At 35.2% G+C, this 26,970-nt stretch overlaps 1 protein-coding gene across 3 annotated transcripts in view; it reads right to left on the bottom strand.

The window, feature by feature from the left end:
• PHYHIPL (phytanoyl-CoA 2-hydroxylase interacting protein like) overlaps nucleotides 1-26,970 on the bottom strand; it is a 93,673-nt gene that overhangs the window by 19,336 nt on the left and 47,367 nt on the right. For all 3 annotated transcript variants that reach the window (XM_040485076.1, XM_040485079.1, XM_040485077.1), the window contains exon 2: nucleotides 1,719-1,915. In XM_040485076.1, the coding sequence (XP_040341010.1) occupies nucleotides 1,719-1,915 (197 nt within the window). The remainder of the gene's footprint in view (nucleotides 1-1,718; nucleotides 1,916-26,970) is intronic.

Here is a 26,970-nt window from a genome sequence, read left to right as displayed (position 1 = left end):
CAATTATATTCAAATCTCTTATTCTCCAGACGTAAAAAATAAGGCCCAACTTGATCAAGAGACATACCCAAGGTCATACAGCTAATTAATGACATAAATGTACTTAGGTTCCTGTTTTCTTGTTCTTCTCTGTATACTCCTTATATGTGCACCTTAAAACACAATATTCTAATACTAAATGATAAAACAAAACAAAAACCTCTAAAATTCCAAACATGACAGAAATAAAATTCAATGATTTTGTATTTTAAAATATATTTGTTTAATTTATACTACCAATCAGTTTTACCAGAGTAGCCCATTACTAAATATTTTATATGTGAAGGGAGAGCACATTTTAAAAACAGCTATTTTAAGATAAATTAATCCATTTTATATACAAAAGAGGTGATATCTGTTTCAGCTATATTCAAGTATGGAGCTTATGTGTCATAGAAATGTTTAGATATTTCCAAACAATGATTAATAAGGTAATTAAACTTGCTAGTTGAATATTCACTACATTTCCAAAGACATGTTTTTCTAAGTATGGAATAAAGAAAAGTGGGTCAAATCTTGATCTAATCATCATTTCACATTAAGTATTTCAAAGATACTTCAAGGAAATATTTCAAAACTACTTCAAGAAGGCAAATGTCAGCAAAGAGAGTATCCATAACCATAAAGCATAATTAAACTCGGAACATGGTTAGAACAATGACTTATCGATGTTGTTCTCTCACACTTATCTGTACATATAATTCTCATTTATCATCAGTGTATATAACTGCATTTGGTAAAAGGCATAATTTCCAGACAAGATAAGACAGCTCTTCCAAAAGATTTGCTGAGTTAAAACTTAGTATCAATATTTAAAAAAAGACCAGTTTTCATCAGTAAAAATACTGAAACATAAGAATACTTAAACCAGATAAATATTTTTCTCTCTATACTACCTCTGATGTCTATGTAGGGAGACAGGTATCAGAATAGATATGTGGTAAGTAGATTGTTAAAAGAATAAATATCAGGAAGGTGTTACATGTCTAAGACATTTAATGGTTGATTTGTATTTTCAAACCATAAAATAGAATAAATAAAGCAATTTTCAGCCCTAAAGTATTTTACAAATACCCTAAAGTTTATAAGCTACATAAAATTCCTCTTTTGGAAGTTATTATAGGGAAAAATGTGTGCTTCAATGAAGACTATGCATTGCTTATAGTGTACTCTTCTGGCTATCTTCTTCTGATTCTGTGGAAGCTATTTTATAACACTGTAATTTGTAGATATTCTTGTCTAAATACATGCAAACGAATTTTGTCCAATTCTCTCTTCTGGCCCTTACTCCGTCATGACCCCAAACCAGTTTTGCCTCTACTTATACATTTATTTCAGTATTCTGATCCATAACCGTGTACATTCTTTGGATTATCCTTTGAAACACCTCAGCAGTTAATTAGTAAGTTAAATCTTTAACACATGTTCATTTTTATGTCTATATGAGAGTCATGATTTTACCTTTTCTGGGAAAAACTGTATTTTAATAGTATACTTGACATTTCATTTTCCTAAAAAAATCTCTTAGAATAGAATTTTAAACTGACATGTAATTTTTATTCTTCCAATGTCAAACACATCATATAAGTAATAAATAGAACATTATTCCTTTTAAAATGTCCTCATATTTATAAAGTTTTTAAGATGCAAATGAATATAAGTGTGTGTTAAGATTTTACCTTGTGTTTAAATTTATTGGAGTTCTTGTTCTCTTTCTTATTGAGGTCAATGAAATAGTGTGTAATACGGTCCTTTGACTTTGAATCCATTTCCCATGAAATCTTGAATGAGTCACATGTAATGTTGCTTATTTTGATGTTATGTGGTACTGGAAGTTCTTCCATTTCTGCTATGCCACTGTCTTGTGATTTGTTCCCTGCAAGAAAACAAGGCACAGGTAGTTTCCAACTAATGTATTTTTCCAGAAAAAGCCATCAGTTGTGTATACAGTTCTGAACTCAATTATCTAACTACTAAATCTGAGATTTCATTTTGTTCATGAAATAATTTGAGTGCTAATGATAGCTAATGTCATTTACAAAATCATTTTACCAATGAAAAAAGCAGAACTGAATTAGAAGAACTGAATGTGGAACCTCTACATTTTCAATTTACTTTTCCAATTTCTGTTTTCATAGAATATAAACAAAACATTGATAATCCATCTGTCTAATCTATGAAAGATGAGTCTTACATTGTAGATTCCATCTGAAAAGCCCCAAGAGATCATTTTTCCTACATGACCAATTAATTCTGCTCTAAAGTAATGTCAGGTGTTTTAAACTAGATGATGCCAAAAATGTTGCTAATGAAAGAATCCAGTCAAATAAAAAATATTCTTAAAAAAATATATGAGGTGTCAGTGATAGTCTATAAACATTTTTCTTCCTTTTTCCTTTAGTTTTGGAAATTTATGTATAGAAACAGGATGTGATGTGATGGTTATACTACATATACAGATAATATTGAAGACCATTCTCTTACAAGTTATTATGTCAAGGATATTCTAGGAATATTTTTACCAGTTGTGCCTTGATAAATTTAATTTTGAGTATTAAGACAATAAATAAGGCTAAAAGAGAAAAAAACAACTGCCAAGTTGATTGATATCATTAAAATCTTGAAGAACTTGATCTAACATGTGGTTACTTTAAAGACAGTTTCCTGCATTTCCAGTAAGAGGAACTGACAAACTAAAAAAGAAACTTTAGCTAACAGTATAAAGTAAAATATGATGGAGGATAGGTCAAAAAGAGAAAAACTATGAATTTGCCAAGTTTGTTTCATAGTGAAAGACATACTGGATCAAATTTTACTCCACTTCTCCTTCCTATGTTCCTTTCCCCCAAGCCAACATAAAATTCAATGCCCCAGAGGAGAAAAAATAAGTGTAATTGTTATTCACATGATAAAAAGTGGTAGATCACAAATCAGCTACATAATTTGTTCTTTAATGGAATAAAATAGCATCTCTTGATGAACAAAAATTAAAAACAACAAAAATGAATGTGGAAAAAAAGTGGAAGGCAGTAACTTCCACTTGCAGATTAGATTGTATTCTCCTGCCCTCATATTCCCATCTCAATTGTGAATATACAACTGTTGACACTTCCCAGTTTTATTAAATCTTTCACCCATGTTGTCTCATATCAAGCTGTGTTGTGATCAGGGGAACCTGATGGCAACTGAAAACTAATCCCAAAATAACTTAAATTCTTGGGGCACCTCATCGCTCAGCTGGTTGAGCATCCAACTCTTGATTTCGGTTTAGGTCATGATCCCAGGATTGTGGGATCAAACCTTGTGTTGGGCTCCACACTGAGCATGGAGTCAGCTTAAGATTCTCTCTCTCCTTCTCTCTCTGTCCCTCTTCTCTGCTTGCATGTTCTCTCTCTAATAAAAAAAAAATAACTTACATTCTTTATTGTCATTTCTTGAACAATACTTTTAAAAATCCTTCTTTCTGGGGCACCTGAGTAGCTTATTTGGTTAAGCATCCAACTCTTGGGTTCGGCTCAGAATATGATCTCGCGGTTCATGGGATCAAGCCCTGCATTGGGCTCCAGAGTGACAGCATGGAGCCTGCCTGGGATTCTCTCTCTCCCTCTCTCTCTGCCCCTCCCCCACTTATGTGTATGCACTCTCTCTCAAAATAAAGATATAAGCTTTATACACACACACACACACACACACACACATACATATATCCCTCTTTCTTCTATGTACCTTCCCCTCACACCCCAGTTTCCCCAGATTCCCTCTCTATAAAACTGCCACAGAAATTACTCTCTCACCCTTTTCTTTCCTTCCCATCTGGACTAACAGAATCCCCAAATTGCTTGGGACTTAAATGAAGCCTTTTAGAAGTCAAGGGAAGGAAAGAAGAATCCTTTTAATGGACTTGGGAAAAGGAAGGCAATAAATACTCAAACATTAGTAATTTTTGTTCTATTTAGAAAAGCTCAAAGTTTTTACCTATTATTCTGATTGCAAATTATCTTTAAAATACAAGTAACACTACTGAAAAACTTTCTGGACGCTAATGGTAGAAGTTTCTGTAGAACTCATTTACATTATGATTCTGTATAATTTCATAACAACTGAGTGGAAAAAGTGTTATTTAAGATCATACAGAGGAAAAGAAAGCTATTTTACATTTGATCCAATTTAATGAAAATGCAATTTCAACATATAAACACTAAGATACAAAATTTTTCCATTTAAAATTCCACTATTGTTGCAGAATTTCAACAAGTGAAGACAGTAGTGAAAAGTTGAGGACATAGCATTCTAAACAGAGGCAGTGGAAAAAGCATTAAGAAACAATTCGTCTTCATTTTAGTTAATTAAGCACATGGTATATGAAAAAAATAGTGAGAATGCTGAAAAAGGAGACTAGAGATGTGTCAAGAAAGTTGAGAAATTATCTAAGAGAAAAAAAACTTATGATTCATTTAGATGGAGTTCAATATGTTTAATACTGAAGACATTTACTATAATTTATTGCCAGACTCTCATAATTAGTTCAAATGTGCCCTTCAAACATACCAAGAAGGCAATTTTTAAATATCCATGAGTGTCCAGCATAATTCTACATTTTTAAGAAGATGGCTGAGAAGTACACACAAGCTCTATATTAAATGGACCTTGAAAAGATCTAGACTCACTAAAACATTTTAAGTGTACAAAAGAATAATAAGCCTATTTCACATCTACCTGTAGTAGCACATACTTCAATCTATGAATAAACTGCGTTGTTACAGCATTATGAAGTTCTATATATCAATAAAATACTGTCAATATATTCTATATATTATCCAATCTATAAGAAATGGAAATCCTTGAAATTTGCTTTTTTCCTCCTTTCCTCTCAAGAATTAGAAAAGCTGTTCTAAACAAACATTATTCATTACAATTCTTATTCCTTAATTTTAGGGCCATGTTACAAAACAGAAATCATGAAACATAATCTATTTGTCTCATTTATAAAATATGTGTATGCATTCATCTGTGTGAAAATACAATACACACATACAATGATATATTTTTTATTTTAATAGCCTTATACAGAGATTTTAATTACTTTAGCTATCAAAGTCCTTCATTAACCACCTTAGAATCTGAGATGTTTTCTTTGTATTTATCTTTTTGAAAGATACAGTAGAGAAAAAAGTTATTTGGTAATCAGGATTACCTTATGAAGTGTATGACTCAATTTGATAAAGTAGCTTTATCTTGAATAAAGATGAAAAGTATACCTGCTTAATAACCTAGATGTACTCTTGTAACAACTGGAATAGACCACCTTTCTCTTTATTGAGGGCCTCTATATTTTTAGCATATTTCTTGTACCATTGCCCCTTTGCCCCACCAGTTTTGCTATGAAAATAACGAGTGACTTTTCTTCTTCATAATAGAGTGGTACAATAGAAGCTAATCTAAAATCTTAGTTACAGTAGTTAAAAGGGAATCAATGACTCAGCTTGAATAAAGTAAGAAAATGTTTTTGTTTTTTTTTTAAGTAATAAAGTAGTTGGTTGCCTGGGTGGCTCAGTTGGTTGAGCTGAAGTCTCAGGTTATGATCTTGCAGTACATGAGTTCAAGCCCTGTGTCAGGCTCTGTGCTGACAGCTCTAAGCCTGGAGCCTATTTCAGATTCTGTGTGTCTCCCTCTCTCTCTGCCCCTCTCCCTGCTTGTGCTCTGTCTCTGTCTCTGTCTCAAAAATAAACAAATGTTAAAATTTTATTTTAAGTAATAAAGTAGTTAGTTTTAATAATAAGCCCTGAGCTATCTTTCTAAGAAAGAAATTGCAGGTATTAGGTTACTTCCCTTAAAAATAGCAACCATGAGGCAATTTTCTCATATCTTTTTTCTTTCCTAAAATTTAGTGATAAAAAAATCTTTTACTACAGTACCTATCAGCATATTTATTTTATACTTAAATTTTTATGTGTATATATTTAAATTAATATATATTTTAATAACTTTCATTACAAACTCAGAGATATAGTCTGTTATATACTTTTCCTCTTCATAAAAACAACTTTAAAATTCTGCAATACTTTTAAAGCCATGAAAGAAAAACTAATTAAGACAGTAATAAATAGTAACCACAACAAAACATTAAACTGTTCTATGCTTTACTTAATATTTAAGAAAAAACACAAAGAAGAAAATAAAAATCACTTGCAATCTCTATACTATTAACATATTGTGCTTAATGTTTTGTAACCTGTTTTTCATCTAATAGATTGTGAACATTTTCACATGACTACACATAATTCTAAACTTGGTGTATTTTATTCTACTAATCAGTCATTTTGATACTAGACATGTAGATTGTTTCCAGTGTTTTCCTGCAATAACACTTCAGTCAACTCTATTCTATATGTATTTTTGTGTATATCTATGATTATTTATCTCTGGATAAATGCCAAGATACGCAAATATTGAATCACATTTGTTTTCATCAATGTATATTCCCAACTACTCTATGTGTCCTTTTTTACACCCTTATCAATTCCATTTATTGCTATTTAAAACATCCATGTGTTTCTATGGGCAAAAGTTAAACTTTATTTTATCTTAAAAAAGTAAAAAATGGGGCGCCTGGGTGGCTCAGTTGGTTAAGCGGCTGACTTCGGCTCAGGTCATGATCTCACGGTCCGTGAGTTCGAGACCCACGTCGGGCTCTGTTGCTGACAGCTCAGAGCCTGGAGCCTGTTTCAGATTCTGTGTCTCCCTCTCTCTGACCCTCCCCGTTCATGCTCTGTCTCTCTCTGTCTCAAAAATAAATAAACATTAAAAAACAAATTAAAAAAAAAAGTAAAAAAAAAAAGAGCCTTGACCTAAATCTCACACCATATACAAAAATTAGCTCAAAATTGATTTAAAAAAATAATGTAAAACATAAAAACCATAAAACTCTTAGAAAAAAAAAAGAAAGTCTTTGGGATCTAGCTTAAGTGAAGAGATCTTGGACTTCAGCCAAAGCACAATCCATAAAAGGAAAAATATTCAGATCGTCTCATTCTTACTTTTTGGTCTACTTGAAGTATCTTTCTACCATTGTGTTTCAGCTTATTTCCCTTTCAGTGTCTAAAACATTTTGCTTTCTATATCTTGATGCTACAGCATATGTGTGTATTACATTGTATAAAAATATAAATATTTTAAATATCAAAACTTACACATACACTTGCAGACTGTATATGGCACTATTTGCAGTCAAGAGAAATGTAAACAAACAAAGATTCAGTATTAAATCATAACTCCATAAAATTAACTGTAGTACATACTGAACTACTGTAATTTCATAGCCACCTCCTATTGCTATTGTGGTGAGCTCAAGTGTTGCAAGTATATGGTTAAAACACGGTATGGTGCTAATCATCTCCACATGAGCAGTTTGTTCCTCCACTAAACTGCATATTGCAATAAAAAGTGATCTCTTGCAGTTCTCATGTAGTTTTTGTGTTTACTGCAGTACTGTAAACCTTGAATAACACTATGAGACCCATATGAAGTGCCATTAGTGATGTTGGCAGTGCTCCCAAGAAACAGACACATTTCATGACATACAAGAAAAAGTTGAATTGCTTGATATGTACTGAAGATTGTGATCTTCAGCTGTGGTTGCCCACCATTCTAAGATAAATGAATCCCATGTAAGAAAGAACCACTGTAAAAAAAAAAAGAAAAGAAAAGAAAAAGAAAAAGAAAAAGAGAAAAAATGAAAATCGTGAGGGTTTCACTGCAGCTGTGCTAGCAGGCATGAAAACCTTATACTTTTTGTGAAATACACTTTTATCTCATTGAAAATGAAGCTTTTATGTGGGTGCAGGATGGCTATAAGAAAGGCATATCTATAGAATCTCATATGATTCCATAAAAAGCTATATGACAACTTAAAGCAAAAGGAAGGTGACAGATCTAAAGCTAGAGCACTTAATGCCAGCCAAGGATGGTTTGATAATTTTAGAAAGAGGTTTAGCTTAAAAAATGTCAAGGTTAACAGGAGAGGCAGCTTTTGCTAACCATGTGGCAGTAGATGAGTTCCCAGATACCATTACAAAAATCATTGAGGTGAAAAGATATATGCCTGAACAAGTATTTAATGCAGATGAAAGTGCCCTATTCTGCAGGGGTGGGGGGAGAAATGCCACATAGGACATTATTAGCAAGTGAGAGAAGTGAGCAGGAGGAAATTGGTTAACAAATGCAGTTGGGCTTACGATCAGGACTGCATGATCTATAAAGCTGCTAACTGCCAAGCCTTGAAAGGAAAAGATAAATACCAGCTGTCAGTCTTTTGGTTGCACAAGATGGCCTAAACAATGAGAGCCCTTTCTTTGGATTGGTTCTATTGATGCCTTGTCCGTAAATTCAGGAAGTACCATGCCAGTAAGGGACTACTTTTCAAAGTTCTTTTGATATTGGACAATGCTGCTGGCCACCCTGAACCCTATGAATTCAATACCAAAGGCATCAAAGTAGTCTACTCACATCCAAACACAATGCCTCTAATTTAGCCTCTAGATAAGGGTGTCATGAGGACATTTAAAAGGCTAATTACACACAGTACTGTATGGAAAAGATTATCAACACTATGGAAGAGAGCACTGATAGAAAGAAAATCATGCAAGTCTGGAAGGATTACACAATTGAAATTACTATCATTGTTAGTAGAAAAAGCTGTGAAAGCCATCAAACCCCAAACAATAAATATCTGCTGCAGAAAACTGTGTTTCACCAATCATGAAACCATGAAAGAGATTTTGGATATGGCAAAAAAGTTGGGGGGTGAAGACACAGATCTTGGAGAAATTCAAGAGCTAATAAACACCATACCAGAGGAAATTACAGAAGACAACTTGATAGAGATGAGAACTTACGGACCAGTGCCAGCAATGAGAAAAAGATGTAGAAAAATCAGTACCAGAAAACAAACTGAAATCAGACAATCTGACAGAAGGGCTCTGAGTATTCAGGACTTCTTTTCCTTCTTTTATGATAATGGACCTTTCTATGATATGGGCCCTGAAACTAAAGCAATTGGTGAAAGAAGGATTGGCAACATATAGAAACATTTTTAGAAACATGGAAAAGCAAAAAGTCAGATAGAAATTACAATGTATCTCCATGAAATTACACCAGATGTGCCTCCCTCTCCTGCTTCCCTTTCTACCTCCTAAATCTCTGCCACTCCTAAGACAGCAAGACCAATCCCTTCTCTTCCTACTCTTCCTCAGCCTACTCAGCATGAAGACAAAAACGAAGACCTTTATGGTGATTCCCTTCTACTTAATGAATAGTGAATAATCATCCCACTGGACAGTTGATAAATTCATCTGTTGTGTTTGTTTATAAGCGTTCTTATGCTAAAATCTAATAACTTTATTGCAAAAATTGTATGAGATGTTCTGTATCATCTTCATCACTGCCTAAGTATTCATCATGTAGAAGATTGTGTGCAAGACTTGTCTGGAAGTGGATAGCCTATCCTTACATGGGCATAAGGTGAGTGATATTTAATATGAAATTAGCAATGTGTTGTCTTTCTTACTGTTTTATATCTTTGCTTTTAAAGAATTACATTACCATACAACATGCCCCTGTCTCTTATGATAGGAGAAAATGAGCATTAGCCTATAGTCATAGATAAGTTTTTTTTAATGTAACAGTGTTCCCAATATTGTATTATGAATATAACTATAATACTGTATGCCATAAAAATTTTATAACAATTCATTCCTCATTGTATAGGCTAAGCTGCCATGAGGCAATTGTATTGATCATACTAGGCAAACATAAAAGTAATCATATTACTGCTTGTTCATTACCAATGCATGAATTGTTATACCTGTAAATAAATATGAATTTCTTTTTCACATTGTCCTTTCATGTTTGATGTCTAGTGTTAGTAATACGTGTAACATCTAAAGTGTTTTGTATCATATAAGACAGTATTGATGTAGGTACTGACAGACAATTCGTCTTATAAACAGACAACATAAACATACAGTACAATAATTTAAATGTATTTTCCCTAACTTATGAATTTCTTAACATTTTCTGCTAGCATACTTTATTGTAAGAATATATTATTTAATACATATAAAATAGAAAATGTGTGTTAATCAACTGTTTATGTTATTGGTAATGCTTCTGGTCAATAGTAGGTATTTATTTGTAAATTTTTGGGGGACTCAGAAGTTACAATGTGGATTTTTGACTGCACAGGAGGTCTATGCCCCTAACCCCTGCATTGGTCAAGAGTCAACTGTATATAATAGTTATATCTTCATTGGTGATTATATCATTTTTCAATTAAAAATGACTACCTTGAGAGAGTGTTGAAGATGGCGGCGTAGGAGGACACTGGGCTCACCGCGTCCTGCTGATCACTTAGATTCCACCTACACCCCCTAAATAACCCAGAAAACCACCAGAAGACTAGCAGAACAGAGTCTTCAGAGCCAAGCGCAGACGAGAGGCCCACAGAAGAGGGTAGGAAGGGCAGCAAGGCGGTGCGCCCTACACAGACTGGTGGGAGGGAGCCCGGGGCGGATGAGCGGCCTGCCGGCCAAGAAGAGACCTGAGTCTGGCTTGCAAAAGCAGAGGGGCCAGACGGACTGTGTTTGGACAGCCAGCAAGCAGGACTTAACATCTGGAAGGTTGTACATTAACAGCTCTGCTCAGAAAGCGGGAAAGCTGGAGGACAACGGGAGGGAGAGTTGCTGAGCCCTGGGATGACAGAGCTCAGTTTGGCGGGGAACAAAGGCGCTCGCCAGTACCATCTCCCTCGCCCATTCCCCAGCCAAAATCCCAAAGGGAACCAGTTCCTGCCAGGGAACATGCTTGCACCACGCAAACACCCAACACTGTGCTTCTGCAGAGCCACACCTCCGGTGGTGGGTATGACTCCCTCCCACTGCCTCAGGGCCCCTCCCGAAGTGGATCACCTGAGGAGAAGCGAGCTGAGCCTGCCCCTCAGGCCCCCGTGTACCTTGCCTATCCACCCCAGCTAATACGCCGGATCCCCAGCTAATACGCCAGATCCCCAGCACCACAAGCCTGGCAGTGTGTAAGTACACCAGACGGGCCAGGCCACACCACAATGAATCCCGCCCCTAGGAGAGGGAAAGAGAAGGCACACACCAGTCTGACTGTGGCTCCAGAGAGGGCTGGGATCAGACATCAGGTCTCACTGTGGTCCCACCCACCAACGGGAGTTATTCAAGACAGAACAGGGGAAGTGCCCTGCAGTTCCACACCACTCCAGGGACTATCCAAAATGACCAAAGGGAAGAATACCCCTCAAAAGAATCTCCAGGAAATAACAGCTAACAAACTGATCAAAAAGGATTTAAACAATATAAACAGAAAGTGAGTTTAGAATAATAGTCATAAAATTAATCGCTAGGCTTGAAAATAGTATAGAGGACAGCAGAGACTCTCTTGCTACAGAGATCAAGGGACTAAGGAATAGTCAGGAGGAGCTAAAAAATGCGATAAACGAGTTGCAAAATAAAATGGAAATGACCACGGCTCGGATTGAAGAGGCAGAGGAGAGAATAGGTGAACTAGAGGATAAAATTATGGAAAAAGAGGAAGCTGAGAAAAAGAGAGATAAAAAAATCCAGGAGTATGAGGGGAAAATTAGAGAACTAAGTGATGCACTAAAGAGAAATAATGTACACATAATTGGTATTCCAGAGGAGGAAGAGAGAGAGAGAAAGGTGCTGAAGGTGAAGAAATCATAGCTGAGAACTTCCCTGATCTGAGGAAGGAAAAAGGCATTGAAATCCAAGAGGCACAGAGAACTCCCTTCAGACGTAACTTGAATCGATCTTCTACACAACATATCATAGTGAAACTGGCAAAATACAAGGATAAAGAAAAAATTCTGAAAGCAGCGAGGGATAAATGTGCTCTAACATATAAAGGGAGACCTATAAGACTCGTAACAGATCTCTCTTCTGAAACTTGGCAGGCCAGAAAGGAATGGCAGGAGATCTTCAATGTGATGAACAGGAAAAATATGCAGCCGAGCATCCTTTATCCAGCAAGTCTGTCATTTAGACTAGAAGGAGAGATAAAGGTGTTCCCAAACAAACAAAAACTGAAGGAATTTGTCACCACTAAACCAGCCCTACAAGAGATCCTAAGGGGGATCCTGTGAGACAAAGTACCAGACACATCACTACAACCATGAAACCTATAGGCATCACAATGACTCTAAGCCCATATCTTTCTATAATAACACTGAATGTAAATGGATTAAAAGCGCCAACCAAAGACATAGGGTATCAGAATGGATAAAAAAACAAGACCCATCTATTTGCTGTCTACAAGAGACTCATTTTAGACCTGACGACACCTTCAGATTGAGAGTGAGGGGATGGAGAACTATTTATCATGCCACTGGAAGTCAAAAGAAAGCTGGAGTAGCCATACTTATATCAGACAAACTAGACTTTAAATTAAAGGCTGTAACAAGAGATGAAGACGGGCATTGTATAATAATTACAGGGTCTATCCATCAGGAAGAGCTAATAATTATAAATGTCTATGTGCCGAATATGGGAGCCCCCAAATATATAAAACAATTACTCACAAATATAAGCAACCTTACTGATAAGAATGTGGTAATTGCAGGGGACTTTAACACTCCACTTACAGAAATGGATCACGGTCAATAAAGACACACGGTCAATTAAGAAACAAGGGCCCTGAATGATACATTGGATCACATGGATATGACAGATATATTTAGAACTCTGCATCCCAAAGCAACACAATATACTTTCTTCTGGAGTGCACATGGAACATTCTCCAAGATAGATCATATACTGGGTCACAAAACAGCCCTTCATAAGTATACAAGAATTGAAATCATACCATGCACACTTTCAGACCACAATGCTATGAAGCTTGAAATCAACCACAGGAAAAAGTCTGGAAAACTTCCAAAGCATGGAGGTTAAAGAACTCTCTACTAAAGAATGAGTGGGTCAACCAGGCAATTAGAGAAAATAAACAAATATATGGAAACAAATTAAAATGAAAATCCAACAATCCAAACACTTTGGGATGCAGCAAAGGCAGTCCTGAGAGGAAAATACATTGCAATCCAGGCCTATCTCAAGAAACAAGAAAAATCCCAAATACAAAATCTAACAGCACACCTAAAGGAAATAAGCAAAGACAGCTGAAACCCAGCAGAAGAAGAGAAATAATAAAGATCAGAGCAGAAATGAACAATATAGAATCTAAAAAAAACTGTAGAGGAGATCAATGAAACCCAGAGTTGGTTTTTTGAAAAATAAACAAAATTGATAAACCTCTAGCCAGGCTTCTCAAAAAGAAAGGGAGATGACCCAAATAGATAAAATCATGAATGAATATGGAATTATTGGAACAAATCCCTCAGAGATACAAGCAATTAACAGGGAATAGTATGAAAAATTGTATGCCAACAAACTGGACAACCTGGAAGAAATGGACAAATTCCTAAGCACCCACACACTTCCAAACCTCAAACAGGAAGAAACAGAAAGCTTGAACAGACCCATAACCAGCGAAGAAATTGAATCGGTTATCAAAAATCTCCCAACAAATAAGAGTCTAGGACCAGATCATTTCCCAGAGGAGTTCTACCAGAAGTGTAAAGCAGAAATAATACCTATCCTTCTGAAGCTATTCCAGGAAATAGAAAGGGAAGGAAAACTTCCAGACTCATTCTATGAAGCCAGTATTACCTTGATTCCTAAACCAGACAGAGACCCAGTAAAAAAAGAGAACTACAGGCCAATATCCCTGATGAATATGGATGCAAAAATTCTCAATAAGATACTAGCAAATTGAATTCAACAGCATATAAAAAGAATTATTCACCATGATCAAGTGGGATTCATTCCTGGGATACAGGGCTGGTTCAACATTCGCAAATCAATCAACGTGATACATCACATTAATAAAAGAAAATATAAGAACCATATGATCCTATCAATCGATGCAGAAAAGGCATTTGACAAAATTCAGCACCCTTTCTTCATAAAAACCCTCGAGAAAGTCAGGATAGAAGGAACATACTTAAAGATCATAAAAGCCATTTATGAAAAGCCCACAGCTAAGAAATATGATCCTCACAGGGGAAAAACTGAGAGCTTTCCCCCTGAGATCAGGAACATGACAGGGATGCCCACTCTCACCGCTGTTGTTTAACATAGTGTTGGAAGTGCTAGCATCAGCAATCAGACAACAAAAGGAAATCAAAGGCATCAAAATTGGCAAAGATGAAGTCAAGCTTTTACTTTTTGCAGATGACATGATATTATACATGGAAAATCCAATAGACTCCACCAAAAGACTGCTAGAACTGATACATGAATTCAGCAAAGTTGCAGGATACAAAACCAATGTACAGAAATCAGTTGCATTCTTATACACTAACAATGAAGCAACAGAAAGACAAATAAAGAAACTGATCCCATTCACAATTGCACCAAGAAGCATAAAATACCTAGGAATAAATCTAGCCAAAGATGTAAAGGATCTGTATGCTGAAAACTATAGAAAGCTTATGAAGGGAACTGAAGAAGATATAAAGAAATGGAAAAACATTCTGTGCTCATGGATTGGAAGAATAAATATTGTCAAAATGTCAATACTACCCAAAGCTATCTACACATTCAATGCAATCCCAATCAAAATTGCACCAGCATTCTTCTCGAAACTAGAACAAGCAATCCTAAAATTCATATGGAACCACAAAAGGCCCCGAATAGCCAAAATAATTTTGAAGAAGACCAAAGCAGGAGGCATCACAATCCCAGACTTTAGCCTCTACTACAAAGCTGTCATCATCAAGACAGCATGGTATTGGCACCAAAACAGACACATAGACCAATGGAATAGAATAGAAACCCCAGAACTAGACCCACAAACGTATGGCCAACTCATCTTTGACAAAGAAGGAAAGAACATCCAATGGAAACAAGACAGTCTCTTTAACAAATGGTACTGGGAGAACTGGACAGCAACATGCAGAAGGTTGAAACTAGACCACTTTCTCACACCATTCACAAAAGTAAACTCAAAATGGATAAAGGACCTGAATGTGAGACAGGAAACCATCAAAACACTAGAGGAGAAAGCAGGAAAAGCACTCTCTGACCTCAGTCGTGGCAATTTCTTATTTGACACATCCCCAAAGGCAAGGAATTAAAAGCAAAAATGAACTACTGAGACCTTGTGAAGATAAAAAGCTGCTGCACAGGAAAGGAAACAACCAACAAAACTAAAAGGCAAACAACGGAATGAGAAAAGATATTTGCAAATGACATATCGGACAAAGGGCTAGTATCCAAAATCTATAAAGAGCTCACCAAACTCCACACCCGAAAAACAAATAACCCAGTGAAGAAATGGGCAGAAAACATGAATAGACACTTCTCTAAAGAAGACATCCAAATGGCCGACAGGCACATGAAAAGATGCTCAACGTCGCTCCTCATCAGGGAATTACAAATCAAAACCACACTCAGATATCACCTCACGCCAGTCAGAGTGGCCAAAATGAACAAATCAGGAGACTATAGATGCTGGAGAGGATGTGGAGAAATGGAACCCTCTTGCACTGTTGGTGGGAATGCAAATTGGTGCAGCCACTCTGGAAAACAGTGTGGAGGTTCGTCAAAAAATTAAAAATAGATCTACCCTATGACCCAGCAATGGTACTGCTAGGAATTTACCCAAGGGACACAGGAGTACTGATGCATAGGAGCACTTGTACCCCAATGTTTATAGCAGCACTCTCAACAATAGCCAATTGTGGAAAGAGCCTAAATGTCCATCAACTGATGAATGGATAAAGAAACTGTGGTTTATACACACAATGGAGTACTACATGGCAATGAGAAAGAATGAAATATGGCCCTTTGTAGCAACGTGGATGGAACTGCAGAGTGTGATGCTAAGTGAAATAAGCCATACAGAGAAAGACAGATACCATATGATTTCACTGTTATGTGGATCCTGAGACACTTAACAGAAACCATGGGGGAGGGGAAGGAAAAAAAAAGAAAAAAAAGAGGTTAGAGTGGGAGCGAGAGCCAAAGCATAAGAGACTCCTAGAAACTGAGAACAAACTGAGGGTTGATGGGGGTGGGAGGGAGGCGAGGGTGGGTGATGGGTATTGAGGAGGGCACCTTTTGGGATGAGCCCTGGGTGTTGTATGGAAACCAATTTGACAATAAATTTCATATATTGAAAAAAAATAAAAAATAAAAAAATGACTACCTTAATAAATGTAATATATACTTTGAAATAATTTGTAACCTGCTTTATTTCAATTTTCCTGTATGTGGAATATCTTTTTTTCCTACACTTTAAAATTATTTGTATATTTATATATACAATTTATATATTTTAAATATATATGTAGTATAAATTTATATATTTTATATATATATTATATATTAAATATATTCATATATTGATTTTATTTATTTTTAAGGTTTATTTTCAAGAGGAAGAATGCAAGCGGGGGACAGGCAGAGAGAGAGGAGACACGGAATCTGAGGCAGGCTCCAGGCTCTGAGCTGTCAGCACAGAGCCTGACGCAGGGCTCAAAGTCTGGACTGCGAGATCATAACCTGAGCCCAAGTCAGACGCTTAACCAGCTGAGCCACCCAGCTGTCCCATTAATTTATTTTTAAAGTAGGCTCTAAGCCCCCCTCAAAAAAAATTAAGTAGGCTCTATGCCCAACATGGGGCTTGAACTCACAACCCCAATATCAAGAGTCACATGTTCTACTGACTGAGCCAGCCAGGTGCCCCTTATTTTTTGCTTTAAATCATTTTCAATAATTTTGTTTTAGGTATTATTCAGTATTTTCACTCAATTTGAGAAATTTTGCCTTTTATTAGAAATATTTAACTTACACTTATGTTTCTTCTTGCCTATGAGATCTTATTTTATGTTTTATATATTTTATTCTTCCTTGATTCTATCTTTCACTATATGGATTCTATTTTCCTTGGAATCTCTTTTCTCTAGTAATTTGGAAGTTCTAAAGCCCATTTTTTATTCTACTAGAAGTTATGTTTCTTCACTATCAAGGGTGAAACAAGTATCTCTTAAAACCTTCCATATGTTAAATGAAGAAACAGAGGTATTTTTACTTTTGAATTTTTGATGGTGTACTCTAGATTTCAGAGCCAACATGTTTAAAATTTTTGCAGGAATGAAATATTTCCTTCAAAATAATGATATGTGTATTCTATGTCATAATCTATTTACAATAATTCTTTGGGTTTTATTATTTCAAATGGTTTTTCTATTCAGTGTCAATCCTTTAAACATGACCTCTCTAATCTTGAGTTATTTAGCTTGACTTTTTTTAGTTGGTTGAAACAGATTTTCTGTGATCCATTTCCAAATCAGGAAAGGATTTTATGAATATTTGTTTTTCTGAAAATGTTTTTGCTATTGTCTTTTCATACAAATAACTGAATTAAATATAGAATTTTTGCCTAAAACTTTTGCAGCTGTTGCTCTACTATCCTGTTCTCTGGCATTAAAAGTTGCTGAGAAGTTTGGGGTTGGTCTGATTTTTCTTCACTTTATCTAACTTGTTTTATTCCTGTGTTTTATGGGATTATTAAAATTATAATTCAATGTGGAGTTGGATCCAGACCAAAATCCTATCTTTCAGATCCAATAATAGGCAATTACAAGGTTTTGCTTGGCAGACCTCCCGGGGGATACTGCTCTCCATATATTACACTTGGTGCATATAGTCAGTGCATTAGTTTTCGGGAAGGAGCTACAGTCAAGGACTCAGGTTTCCTCCCCCCCCTCCCCCGACAGCTATGATCATATATACATCTGCATTCCTAGTTCAGGTTCCTCCTCCTTTATTAAATACTTCCCCAAGACCTCCTTAATGGGGGGCAATGTGTGAGGCACTTTTCTCCACTCTAACTTGGTTCTTTTCCAGTCCTAGCCCTTTGCCCTGTCCTCACCCCCCTTTATGCAATAGCAGGAATCTTTCACTTGGAGCTCCTCAGCAGTGTGACATTTCCACCATCACCCCACTCACCCCCAATCTGCGTTGCATCTACCTGACTCTTGCCTGGTGCTATTCAGTAGGGAATAATAGAACACTGTGGATTCACCTTCTTTTTGCTTCTCGCTTGTACCGTCTCAGTAAATAAAGGCTTGGTTATTACTTTCGGTGTGGTGCTTTGTCCTAATTAATCACCTAGGCATCTGACTGCATGACAATTCTTCTGTTCCATTTCTTCTGAATCTTCCTTGGAAATTGTTAGTACTGGAATATCAGATCTGTTTTTGACCTCCATATATATTATCTTCTATTTTCATCTGTCGTTCCCTATACATTCTGAACAAAAGATTCAAAGTGTTTCCTCCATATCTTTTTTTTTTCCAGTATGGCTTCCATTCTTTGAATTTGAAAACTGATACAGCATTTTAAATTTTCTTATATTTTTTCCTATTCAGAATTAGGTCTCTTTATATATTAGTTTATTATCTTATCTAATCTTCATTTTTGTTTCATTAAATCTAATCTTGAATTTTATTGAAAACATAACTCAAAATCTATAAAATTTACATGCTTTTACCACAGAAAATATGTCTCAAAAATGTTATTCTGCCTCTTATTGCTAAATTTTTCTCTATTTGTAGAATCTTTGTATAGATAGGTCTCATTTTAGTTTTTCTGTGTATTCATCCTTGAACAAGAAGACATCTGTAGGTCTGGTAAAGGATAGATCTCCTTAATTCCTATAAGAGGGTGCTATCAGAATATTCCTCTTGGATCTTAATCTGAAGGGGCAGTTATATAAGTTAATTTTATGATTAAGGGATTCTGAAGTCTGTGAAGAGAAAACAAAAATATAACAACAATAAAATAGAGACATGGATGATTCCAGCACAGAAACTTCATCTCATTTTATATTCCTGGTTTGGTTAATCTACTGATCTGGGGCAAGCTTGCCACCTCCAGCATTCTGTCTGGTCTGACTTCCTCCTCCAGTTACAACATATAGCCAAGTTTGGACATTTTTATTAAACAGCTGATCCTCACATTAGAAAAGTCTTGCTACTTTAGATGGTACTAGTGGGTAACTTTATTTTCTGTGGCCCCAAGTGCATGGACTATTTCATTACATTATGTTCTCTCGTCCCAGTTTAATTTCCTACTGGGTGTCTATTAAGTGTGGGAAAATATATCAGTGGTTAAGAGTAACTAAATTAACAATCTGGGTATTTTCAAAGCTGTTTTATATAAAGCCTAACAGATGCTCACAGCCCTTAATATCCTAAAACTTAACTGAATAGGTTAATGGTAATTCATATTGAAATTGTATATTTTCACATGGTATTGTTTCTCTGACTCTAATTCATTAATTCCTAAAGTCTAGAATTAAATTGAATGAATTTCTAATAAAAATGAATGTTAATCTATACTTGTACTGATTTTGACCCCTAAGGGCCTACCCAGGGGATATTTGGCAATGTCTGGAGATATTTTATTTTTGATCAAAACAATTTGAGAAGGGTTCTACCAACATCTAGTGAGTCTACATTATGAAGTTTTATTTGTGGATAAAATATCTAATCAGTTCAATCTGTTAAGCACTACATTGCTTAATGTCAGTGCATCTATACTTTGGAAAATACACTAAACAGTTACTTGAACTGATGTTTTTAATATTACTAAACTCAGTTACTACTTATTATTTTTTCTATACATTATTTAGTGGTATCCCATCCACCTGAATATGTATTTTACAGACTTAAGATCATTACAATTTTGGATGCCCAACTTTCAAAATTAAAGGTAGGAAGAAAGGGAGGATAAATATTCCTTAGGTACTGAAATAGGAAGTACTATGTGGGACTGGAGCATGTTGAAAGGTGAGAATTACAGTACCCTAAACAAGAAGTAGAAATAGGCCTGCATATTGAGACAGCATTCAAAAGAGGACAAAGAGGAAGAGCCAAGAGTAAATTGGAGGACTGATCTGGAAGGGAAATATGAAACAGAATAAAGTTAACAAGAAAAGTAATGTTGGAAACCATGAGCAGATCTCAGAGGTAAGTCAAAGTCAATCCAAATTTTAAAGTTTCATTATCAAAAAGGTAAACTGTGTTTGTATATCTCTGAATATTCATCACAAATGACAATCCTCTATTATGTTAATACTCAAATTGATTTCCTGTCTTGATAGTTATATCATAGCTACACATAATCTGTTAATTACAAATTGGATAACATTGTATATACTAGTAAGATGGACAAGTGTTTGAATTCTATCTATGCCACAAGGAATTGTTTGATCTTGAGTAAATCTTATAACCTAAACATCCATTTCCGCGTACGGTCAGTGACTATTTAATAAAGTAATAAGGACATATAAAACATTTAATATAATATCTATCATGTTGTAGACAATAAATGTTAGCTATTTAACATTATATTCATAGAAAAAATAATACTAATTCAGTCTACCCTTGGTCTAATTAATGTATGACTTTTCTAATTCAATCCTGAATGCCTGGGTCTCCAAATATCTTGGAATAATTTTTTTTTTCTTTTAAAATCCTTCAAGTATGCTAACAATCATTAGTGTCCAGATATGTGCAAGAATTTTTATTTTTAAGTTTTTATTTTAATTCCAGTTGGTAAACAGTGTTAAACCAGTTACAGGTATAAAATGCACTCATTCAAAATTTCATATATCACCCAGTACTGATCACAAGTGCGCTCCTTAATCTCCATCACCTATTTCAACCATCTCCCCTTGTACCTCCCATCTGGTAAATATCAGTTTGTTCTCAGAGTCTGTTTCTTGGTTTGCTGCTCTTTTTTTCCCTTTACTCATTTTGTTTCTTAAATTCCACATATGAGTGAAGTCATTTGGTATTTGTCTTTCTCTCACTGACTTACTCCACTTATAATTATACTCTCTAACTTCATCCATGTCTTTGCAAATGGCAAGATTTCACTTTTTTATGGCTTAATAATATTCCTGTGTGTGTGTGTGTGTGTGTGTGTGTGTGTGTGTGTGTGTGTATCACATCTTCCTTATCCATTTATCAATCAATGGACACTGGGGCTGCCTCCAAGTCTTGACTATTGTAAATAAGGATGCTATACACATAGGGGTGCATATATATATTGAATTAGTGTTTCTGCATTCTTCCAGTAAGTACCTAGTAGTGCAATTGCTTAATCATAGAGATATATTTTTAACTTTTTGAGGAAACTCCCTACTGTTTTCTACAGTGGCTTCACTAGTTTGCATTGCCACCAACAGTGCAAAAGTGCCCCTTTTTCTCTGCGTCCTTGCCAACACTTATTTCCTGTGTTGTTTATTTTAGTAATTCTGACAGATGTGAGGTGATATCCCATTGTAGTTTTGATTTGCATTTGCCTGATGATGAGTTATGTTGAGCATGTTTTCATGTGTCTGTTGGCCAAATTGATGGAGGTCTTCTTTGGAGAAATGTCTGTTCATGTCTTCTACCCATTTTTAATTGGATTATTTATTTTTTACATATTGAGTTGTGTAAGTTCTTTATATATTTTGGATACTAACCCTTCATCAGATAATGTCATTTGCAAATATCTTCTCCCATTCTGAAGGTTGCTGTTTAGTTTTTCTGATTGTTTCCTTCACTGTGCAGAAACTTTTAATTTTGATATAGTCCCAATACTTTATTTTGCTTTTGTTTCCCTGGCCTTAGAAAACATATCTAGAAAGATATGGGTAATGTCAAAGAGGTTACTGCCTGTGTTCTCTTCTAGGATTCTTATGGTTTTAGGAAATCTTACTTTAATACACTTTGAATTTATTTTTATAAATTTAATAAATTTATAAAGTTTATAACTTTATAATTTTATAAAATAAATTTATAATTTATTATATATATAATATATATAAATATAAAATTTATAATTTTATAAAATAAATTTATAAAGTTTAATTTATAAATTATTAATTAATTTCTAAATTAATTATAAATTAATTTTTATTAATTTAATTTATTAATTAATTTATAATTTAAATTTATAAAATTTAATAAAGTCCAGGATGTTGCTGTCCATATTTCCCAAAACCATTTCTTGAAGAGATTGTCCTTTTCCCATTGAATATTCTTTCCTGCTTTGCTGAAGAATAATTGATCATATAGTTGTGGGTTTATTTCTGGGTTTTCTATTCTGTTCTATAGATCCATGTGTCTATTTTTGTGTATCATACTGTTTTGATTACTACAGCTTGGTAATATAACTTGAAGTCTGGAATTGTGATGCCTCCAGCTTTCCTTTTCTTTTTCAACATTGTTTTGGCTATCTGAGGTCTTATAGTTCCATACAAATCTTAAGATTGTTTGTTCTAGTTCTGTTAAAAATGTTGATATTTTTATAGGGATTGCATTAAATATGTAGATTGTTTTGGGTAGTATAGACATTTTAACAATATTTGTTTTTCCAATCCATGAGTATAGAATGTCCAATTCTTTGTGTCATCTTGATTTTCTTTCATCAGTGTTTCCCAGTTTTCAGAGTACAGGTCTTTCATTTCTTTGGTTAGGTTCATTCCTAGGTATCTAATTATTTTTAGTGCAATTATAAATGGGATTGTTTTCTTAATTTCTTTTTCTGCTACTTCATTATTGGTACATAGAAATGCAACAAATTTCTGTACACTAATTTTGTACTGTGACTTTACTAAATGCTTTTATCAGACCTAACAGGTTTTTGGTGGAGTCTTTCAGGTTTTCTAGATATAGTATCATGTCATCTCCAAATAGTGAAAGTTTGACTTCTTCCTTTCTGATTTGGATGCCTTTTCTTTTTGTTGTCTCATTGATTTGGCTAGGACTTCCAACTATGTTGAATAAAAGTGGTGAGAGTGGACATCCTTGTCGCGTTCCTGACCTTAGGGGGAAGCTCTCAGATTTTCCCCATTAAGAATAATGTTAACTGTGGGTTTTTCATATATGGTATGGTATGTTCCCTCTGAACCTAAACTTTCTTGGGGGCTTTTATCATGAATGGATGTTGTATTTTGTCAAATGCTTTTTCTCCATCTATTGAAATGATCTCTTATTTCTCTGATTGATGTGATGTGATATCACCTTGATTGATTTGTGAATATTGACCCATCCTTGCAATCCAGGAATAAATTCTACTTGATTGTGGTGAATGATATTTGTAATGTATTATTGGATTTGGTTTGCTAGTATTTTCTGAGGATTTTTGCATCTATTATGTCAATGATATTAGCCTATAGTATTTTTTTTAGTGGTGTCTTTACCTGGTTTTGGTATCAGGGTAATGCTGGCCTCATAGAATGAATTGGGGAGTTTTCCTTCCCTTTATATTTTTTGGAATAGAGAATAGTCATTAATTCTTCTTTTAATGTTTAGTAGAATTTGCCTGTGAAGCTATCTGGTCCTGGACTTTTCTTGGTTTGGAGTTTTTTTGATTACAGATTCCATTTGTTTGCTGGTTATTGTTCTGTTAAAATTTTCTATTTCTTCTGTTTTAGTTTTGTTAGTTGATATGTTTCCGGGTATTTATCCATGTTTTCTAGGTTGTCTAATTTGTTATCCCATAGTTTTTCATAATATTCTAATTATTTGCCTTTCTGTGGCATTGTTATTTCTCCTCTCTCATTTGTGATTTTATTTTAGTTATTTCTTTTTTTTAAATTTTTGTTAACGTTTATTTATTTTTGAGCCAGAGAGAGACGGAGCATGAATGGGGGAGGCTCAGAGAGAGGGAGACACAGAATCTGAAACAGGCTCCAGGCTCTGAGCTGTCAGCACAGAGCCCGACGCGGGGCTCAAACTCACGGACTGCGAGATCATGACCCCAGCCGAAGTCGGGCGCTTAACCGAGTGAGCCACCCAGGCGCCCCGATTCTTTCTCTTTTTTTTATTGATAGGTCTGCCTAGAGGTTTATTAATTTTATTGATTTTTTAAAGAACTAGTTCTTGGTTTCACTGATCTGTTTCATTGTTGTTTTGCTTTGTTTTTCCCTTTTTTTTAGTTTCTATATCATTTATTTCTGCTCTAATATTTATTATTTCCTTCCATCTGCTGGCTTTAGATTTTATTTCTTTTCTTTTTCTAACTCCATTAGGTGTAAGGTTAGGTTGTTTATTTAAGATTCTCCTTGCTTCTTGAGGTAAGCCTGTAATGCTATAAACTTTCTTCTTAGAACCACTCTTTCTGTATCCCAAAGGTTTTGGACCATTGTGTTTTCATTTTCATTTGTTTCCACATACTTTTTAATTTCTTCTTTAATTTCCACATTGACCCATTCATTGTTCAGTAGAATGTTATTTAACCTCCATATAATTGTGGTTTTTCCAAATTTTTCTTGAGGTTGACTTCTAGTTTCATAGTGTTGTGGTCAAAAAAGATGGATGGTATGACTTTGATCTTCAATTTGTTGAGGCTTGTTTTGTGGCCTAAGATGTGATCTATTCTAAAGACTGTTCCATGTGCACTTGAAAAGAAGATGTATTCTGCTGTTTTAGGATGGAGTGTTCTGAATATATGTTAAATCCATCTGCTCCAAGTGTCATTCAAACCTATTATTACCTTGTTTATATTCTGTTCAGATAATCTCTCCATTGATGTAAGTGGAGTAGTAAAGTTCCCTACTATAATTATATCATTCATTAGTTCCTTTAAGTTTGTTATTAACTGTTTTATGTATTTAAGTGTCCCAATGTTGACTGCATAAATATTATAACTGCTATATCTTCTTGTTGGATTGTCTCTTTTATGATTATGTAGTATCCTTCTTTGTCTCATTATAATCTTTACTATCTACTTTGTTCAATGTAAACATTCCTGCTCTGGCTTTCTTTTGACATCCATCTGCATGATAGATGTTTCTGCATCTCCACGCTTTCAATCTGCTGGTGTCATTAGGTCTGAAATGAGTCTTTTGTAGGCAGCATATAGAAGCATCTCTTTTTTATCCATTCTGTTAGCCTTTGTCTTTTGATTGGAGCATTTCATCCATTTACATTCAAAGTAAATACTGATAGATAAGTATTATCACTTTGTTTTGTAGTTGTTTCTGAAGATTTTCTCTGATCCTTGCTTGTATTTCTCTCTTTCATGTTTTGTTCATTTTCTTTATTTATATCTTTGGATGTCTTTCTCTTCATACTTCGTATATTTATTAGTGGGTTTTGATAGATGGTTACCATTAGGTTTACATACAACCTCTTCTGCATATAGCAGTGTTTATTAAGTGGTTTAAGTTTGAACCCATTCTTTTCTCCTCTTCTTCCCATGTTTTAGGGATATGTTATTTATTTTATATCGTTTAATTTTGTGAGTCCCTTGACTGATATTTTACCAGAATATTCATTGTTACTTCTTTTTTGTTTCCTACCTTTATACTCTCACTTTTGGTCTCTTCTCTCCACTCAGAGTCCACTTTAATATTTCTTGCAGGGCTGATTTAGTGCTCATGAACTCCTTTAGTGTTTGTTTGCCTGGGAAACTCCTTATCTCTCCTTCTCTTCTGAATGACAGTCTGGCTGGATAGAGTATTTTTGGATACAGATTTTTCCCATTCAGCACTTTGAATATATCATGCCAGTCCCTTACAGTTTGGAAAGTTTCTGTTGAAAACTCTCCTGCTAGCCTTATGTGTTTTCCCTTTTAAGTTATGGTCTTCTTTGGTCTTGCTGCCTTATTTTTTTTTTCTTTATCACTGTATTTTGCCAATTTAATTACAATGTCTTGGTTGTACATCTGCTTTTGTTGATTTGGATTGTTGTTCTCTGTGCCTCCTGGATCTGGATATGTTACCTTCCCCAGATTAGATTAGTTTTTAGCTATTATCTCTTCAAATAAATTATCTGCCCTCTTTTCTTTCTCTTCTTCTGGACTCCCATAATACAAATGTTATTATGTTTGATGGAGTCACTGAGTCCTAAGTCTATTCTTGTTTTGCATAATTCTTTTTGCTCTCTTTTTGTTCAGCTTGATTGGTTTCCAGTACTCTATATTCTAGGTCACTAATTAGTTCCCCTGATGCTTCCATTCTGCTGTTCATTCCATCAGGCATGTTTCTCATTTCATTTATTGAGTCCTTTATCTCTGCTCTTATCCCTTATCTTTGTGTTAGGGTCTCACTCTTGTCTACCACTCTTAAGTCCAGTGAATATCTTTATGATCATTACTTTAAGTGCTCTATCAGGCATGTTACTCATATCTGTTTTGCTTAGATCTCTGGCAATGGCCTTGTCCTGTTCTTCCATTTGGGATAAATTTCTGTCTTCTCATTTTTCTAAGTCTCTGTGCCTCTGTGTTAGGAAAGTTAGCTACATCTCCCATTCTTCAGGGTAATGGCTTATGAAGAAGAGGTCCTGGAGCACCCTCTGGTGTGGTGTCTCCTGTTCCCCAGGGCCTGGCACTTACAAGAGTGTCTCCAGTGTGTGTTGTTTGTGCTCTGCTGTTTTGTCCTGGCTGCTTTATCCTTTAGGCAAGTTGTCCGCAGAGGCTCTCTTTGTCTGTTGTGGGCACTGTTTGGTCCCTGGTTTGAATGAGGTGCATTTTAACTAGGTGTGCCCTGTTCTGTTTGTGAAATGAGACCTGCCATCACTGCCACCAGAGCTGAGGCACCACATACTCTCTTGTCAGCAGATGCAGTGTGAGCAGGGGTTTGGGCTGGTCTTCTGGAGGAGGGGGCCTGCCATGCTGTGACTGAGGTAAGTCTGACTGAGAATGGTGTTTCCTCTGGATTGTGGAGGGTCAAAGTTTGGTGTAAGCAAGTTAGATAGTGAGTGTGGACACTGAACTGTTTACTGAAGGTGGCCCTGTGCTTATGCTGAGGGATAAGAGAGGGATAAAG

This window comes from Herpailurus yagouaroundi, unplaced genomic scaffold, assembly GCF_014898765.1.
Source record: "Herpailurus yagouaroundi ecotype Mexico unplaced genomic scaffold, PumYag 163, whole genome shotgun sequence".
NCBI lineage: Eukaryota > Metazoa > Chordata > Mammalia > Carnivora > Felidae > Herpailurus > Herpailurus yagouaroundi.
This window is presented reverse-complemented; position numbering and strand designations above follow the sequence as displayed.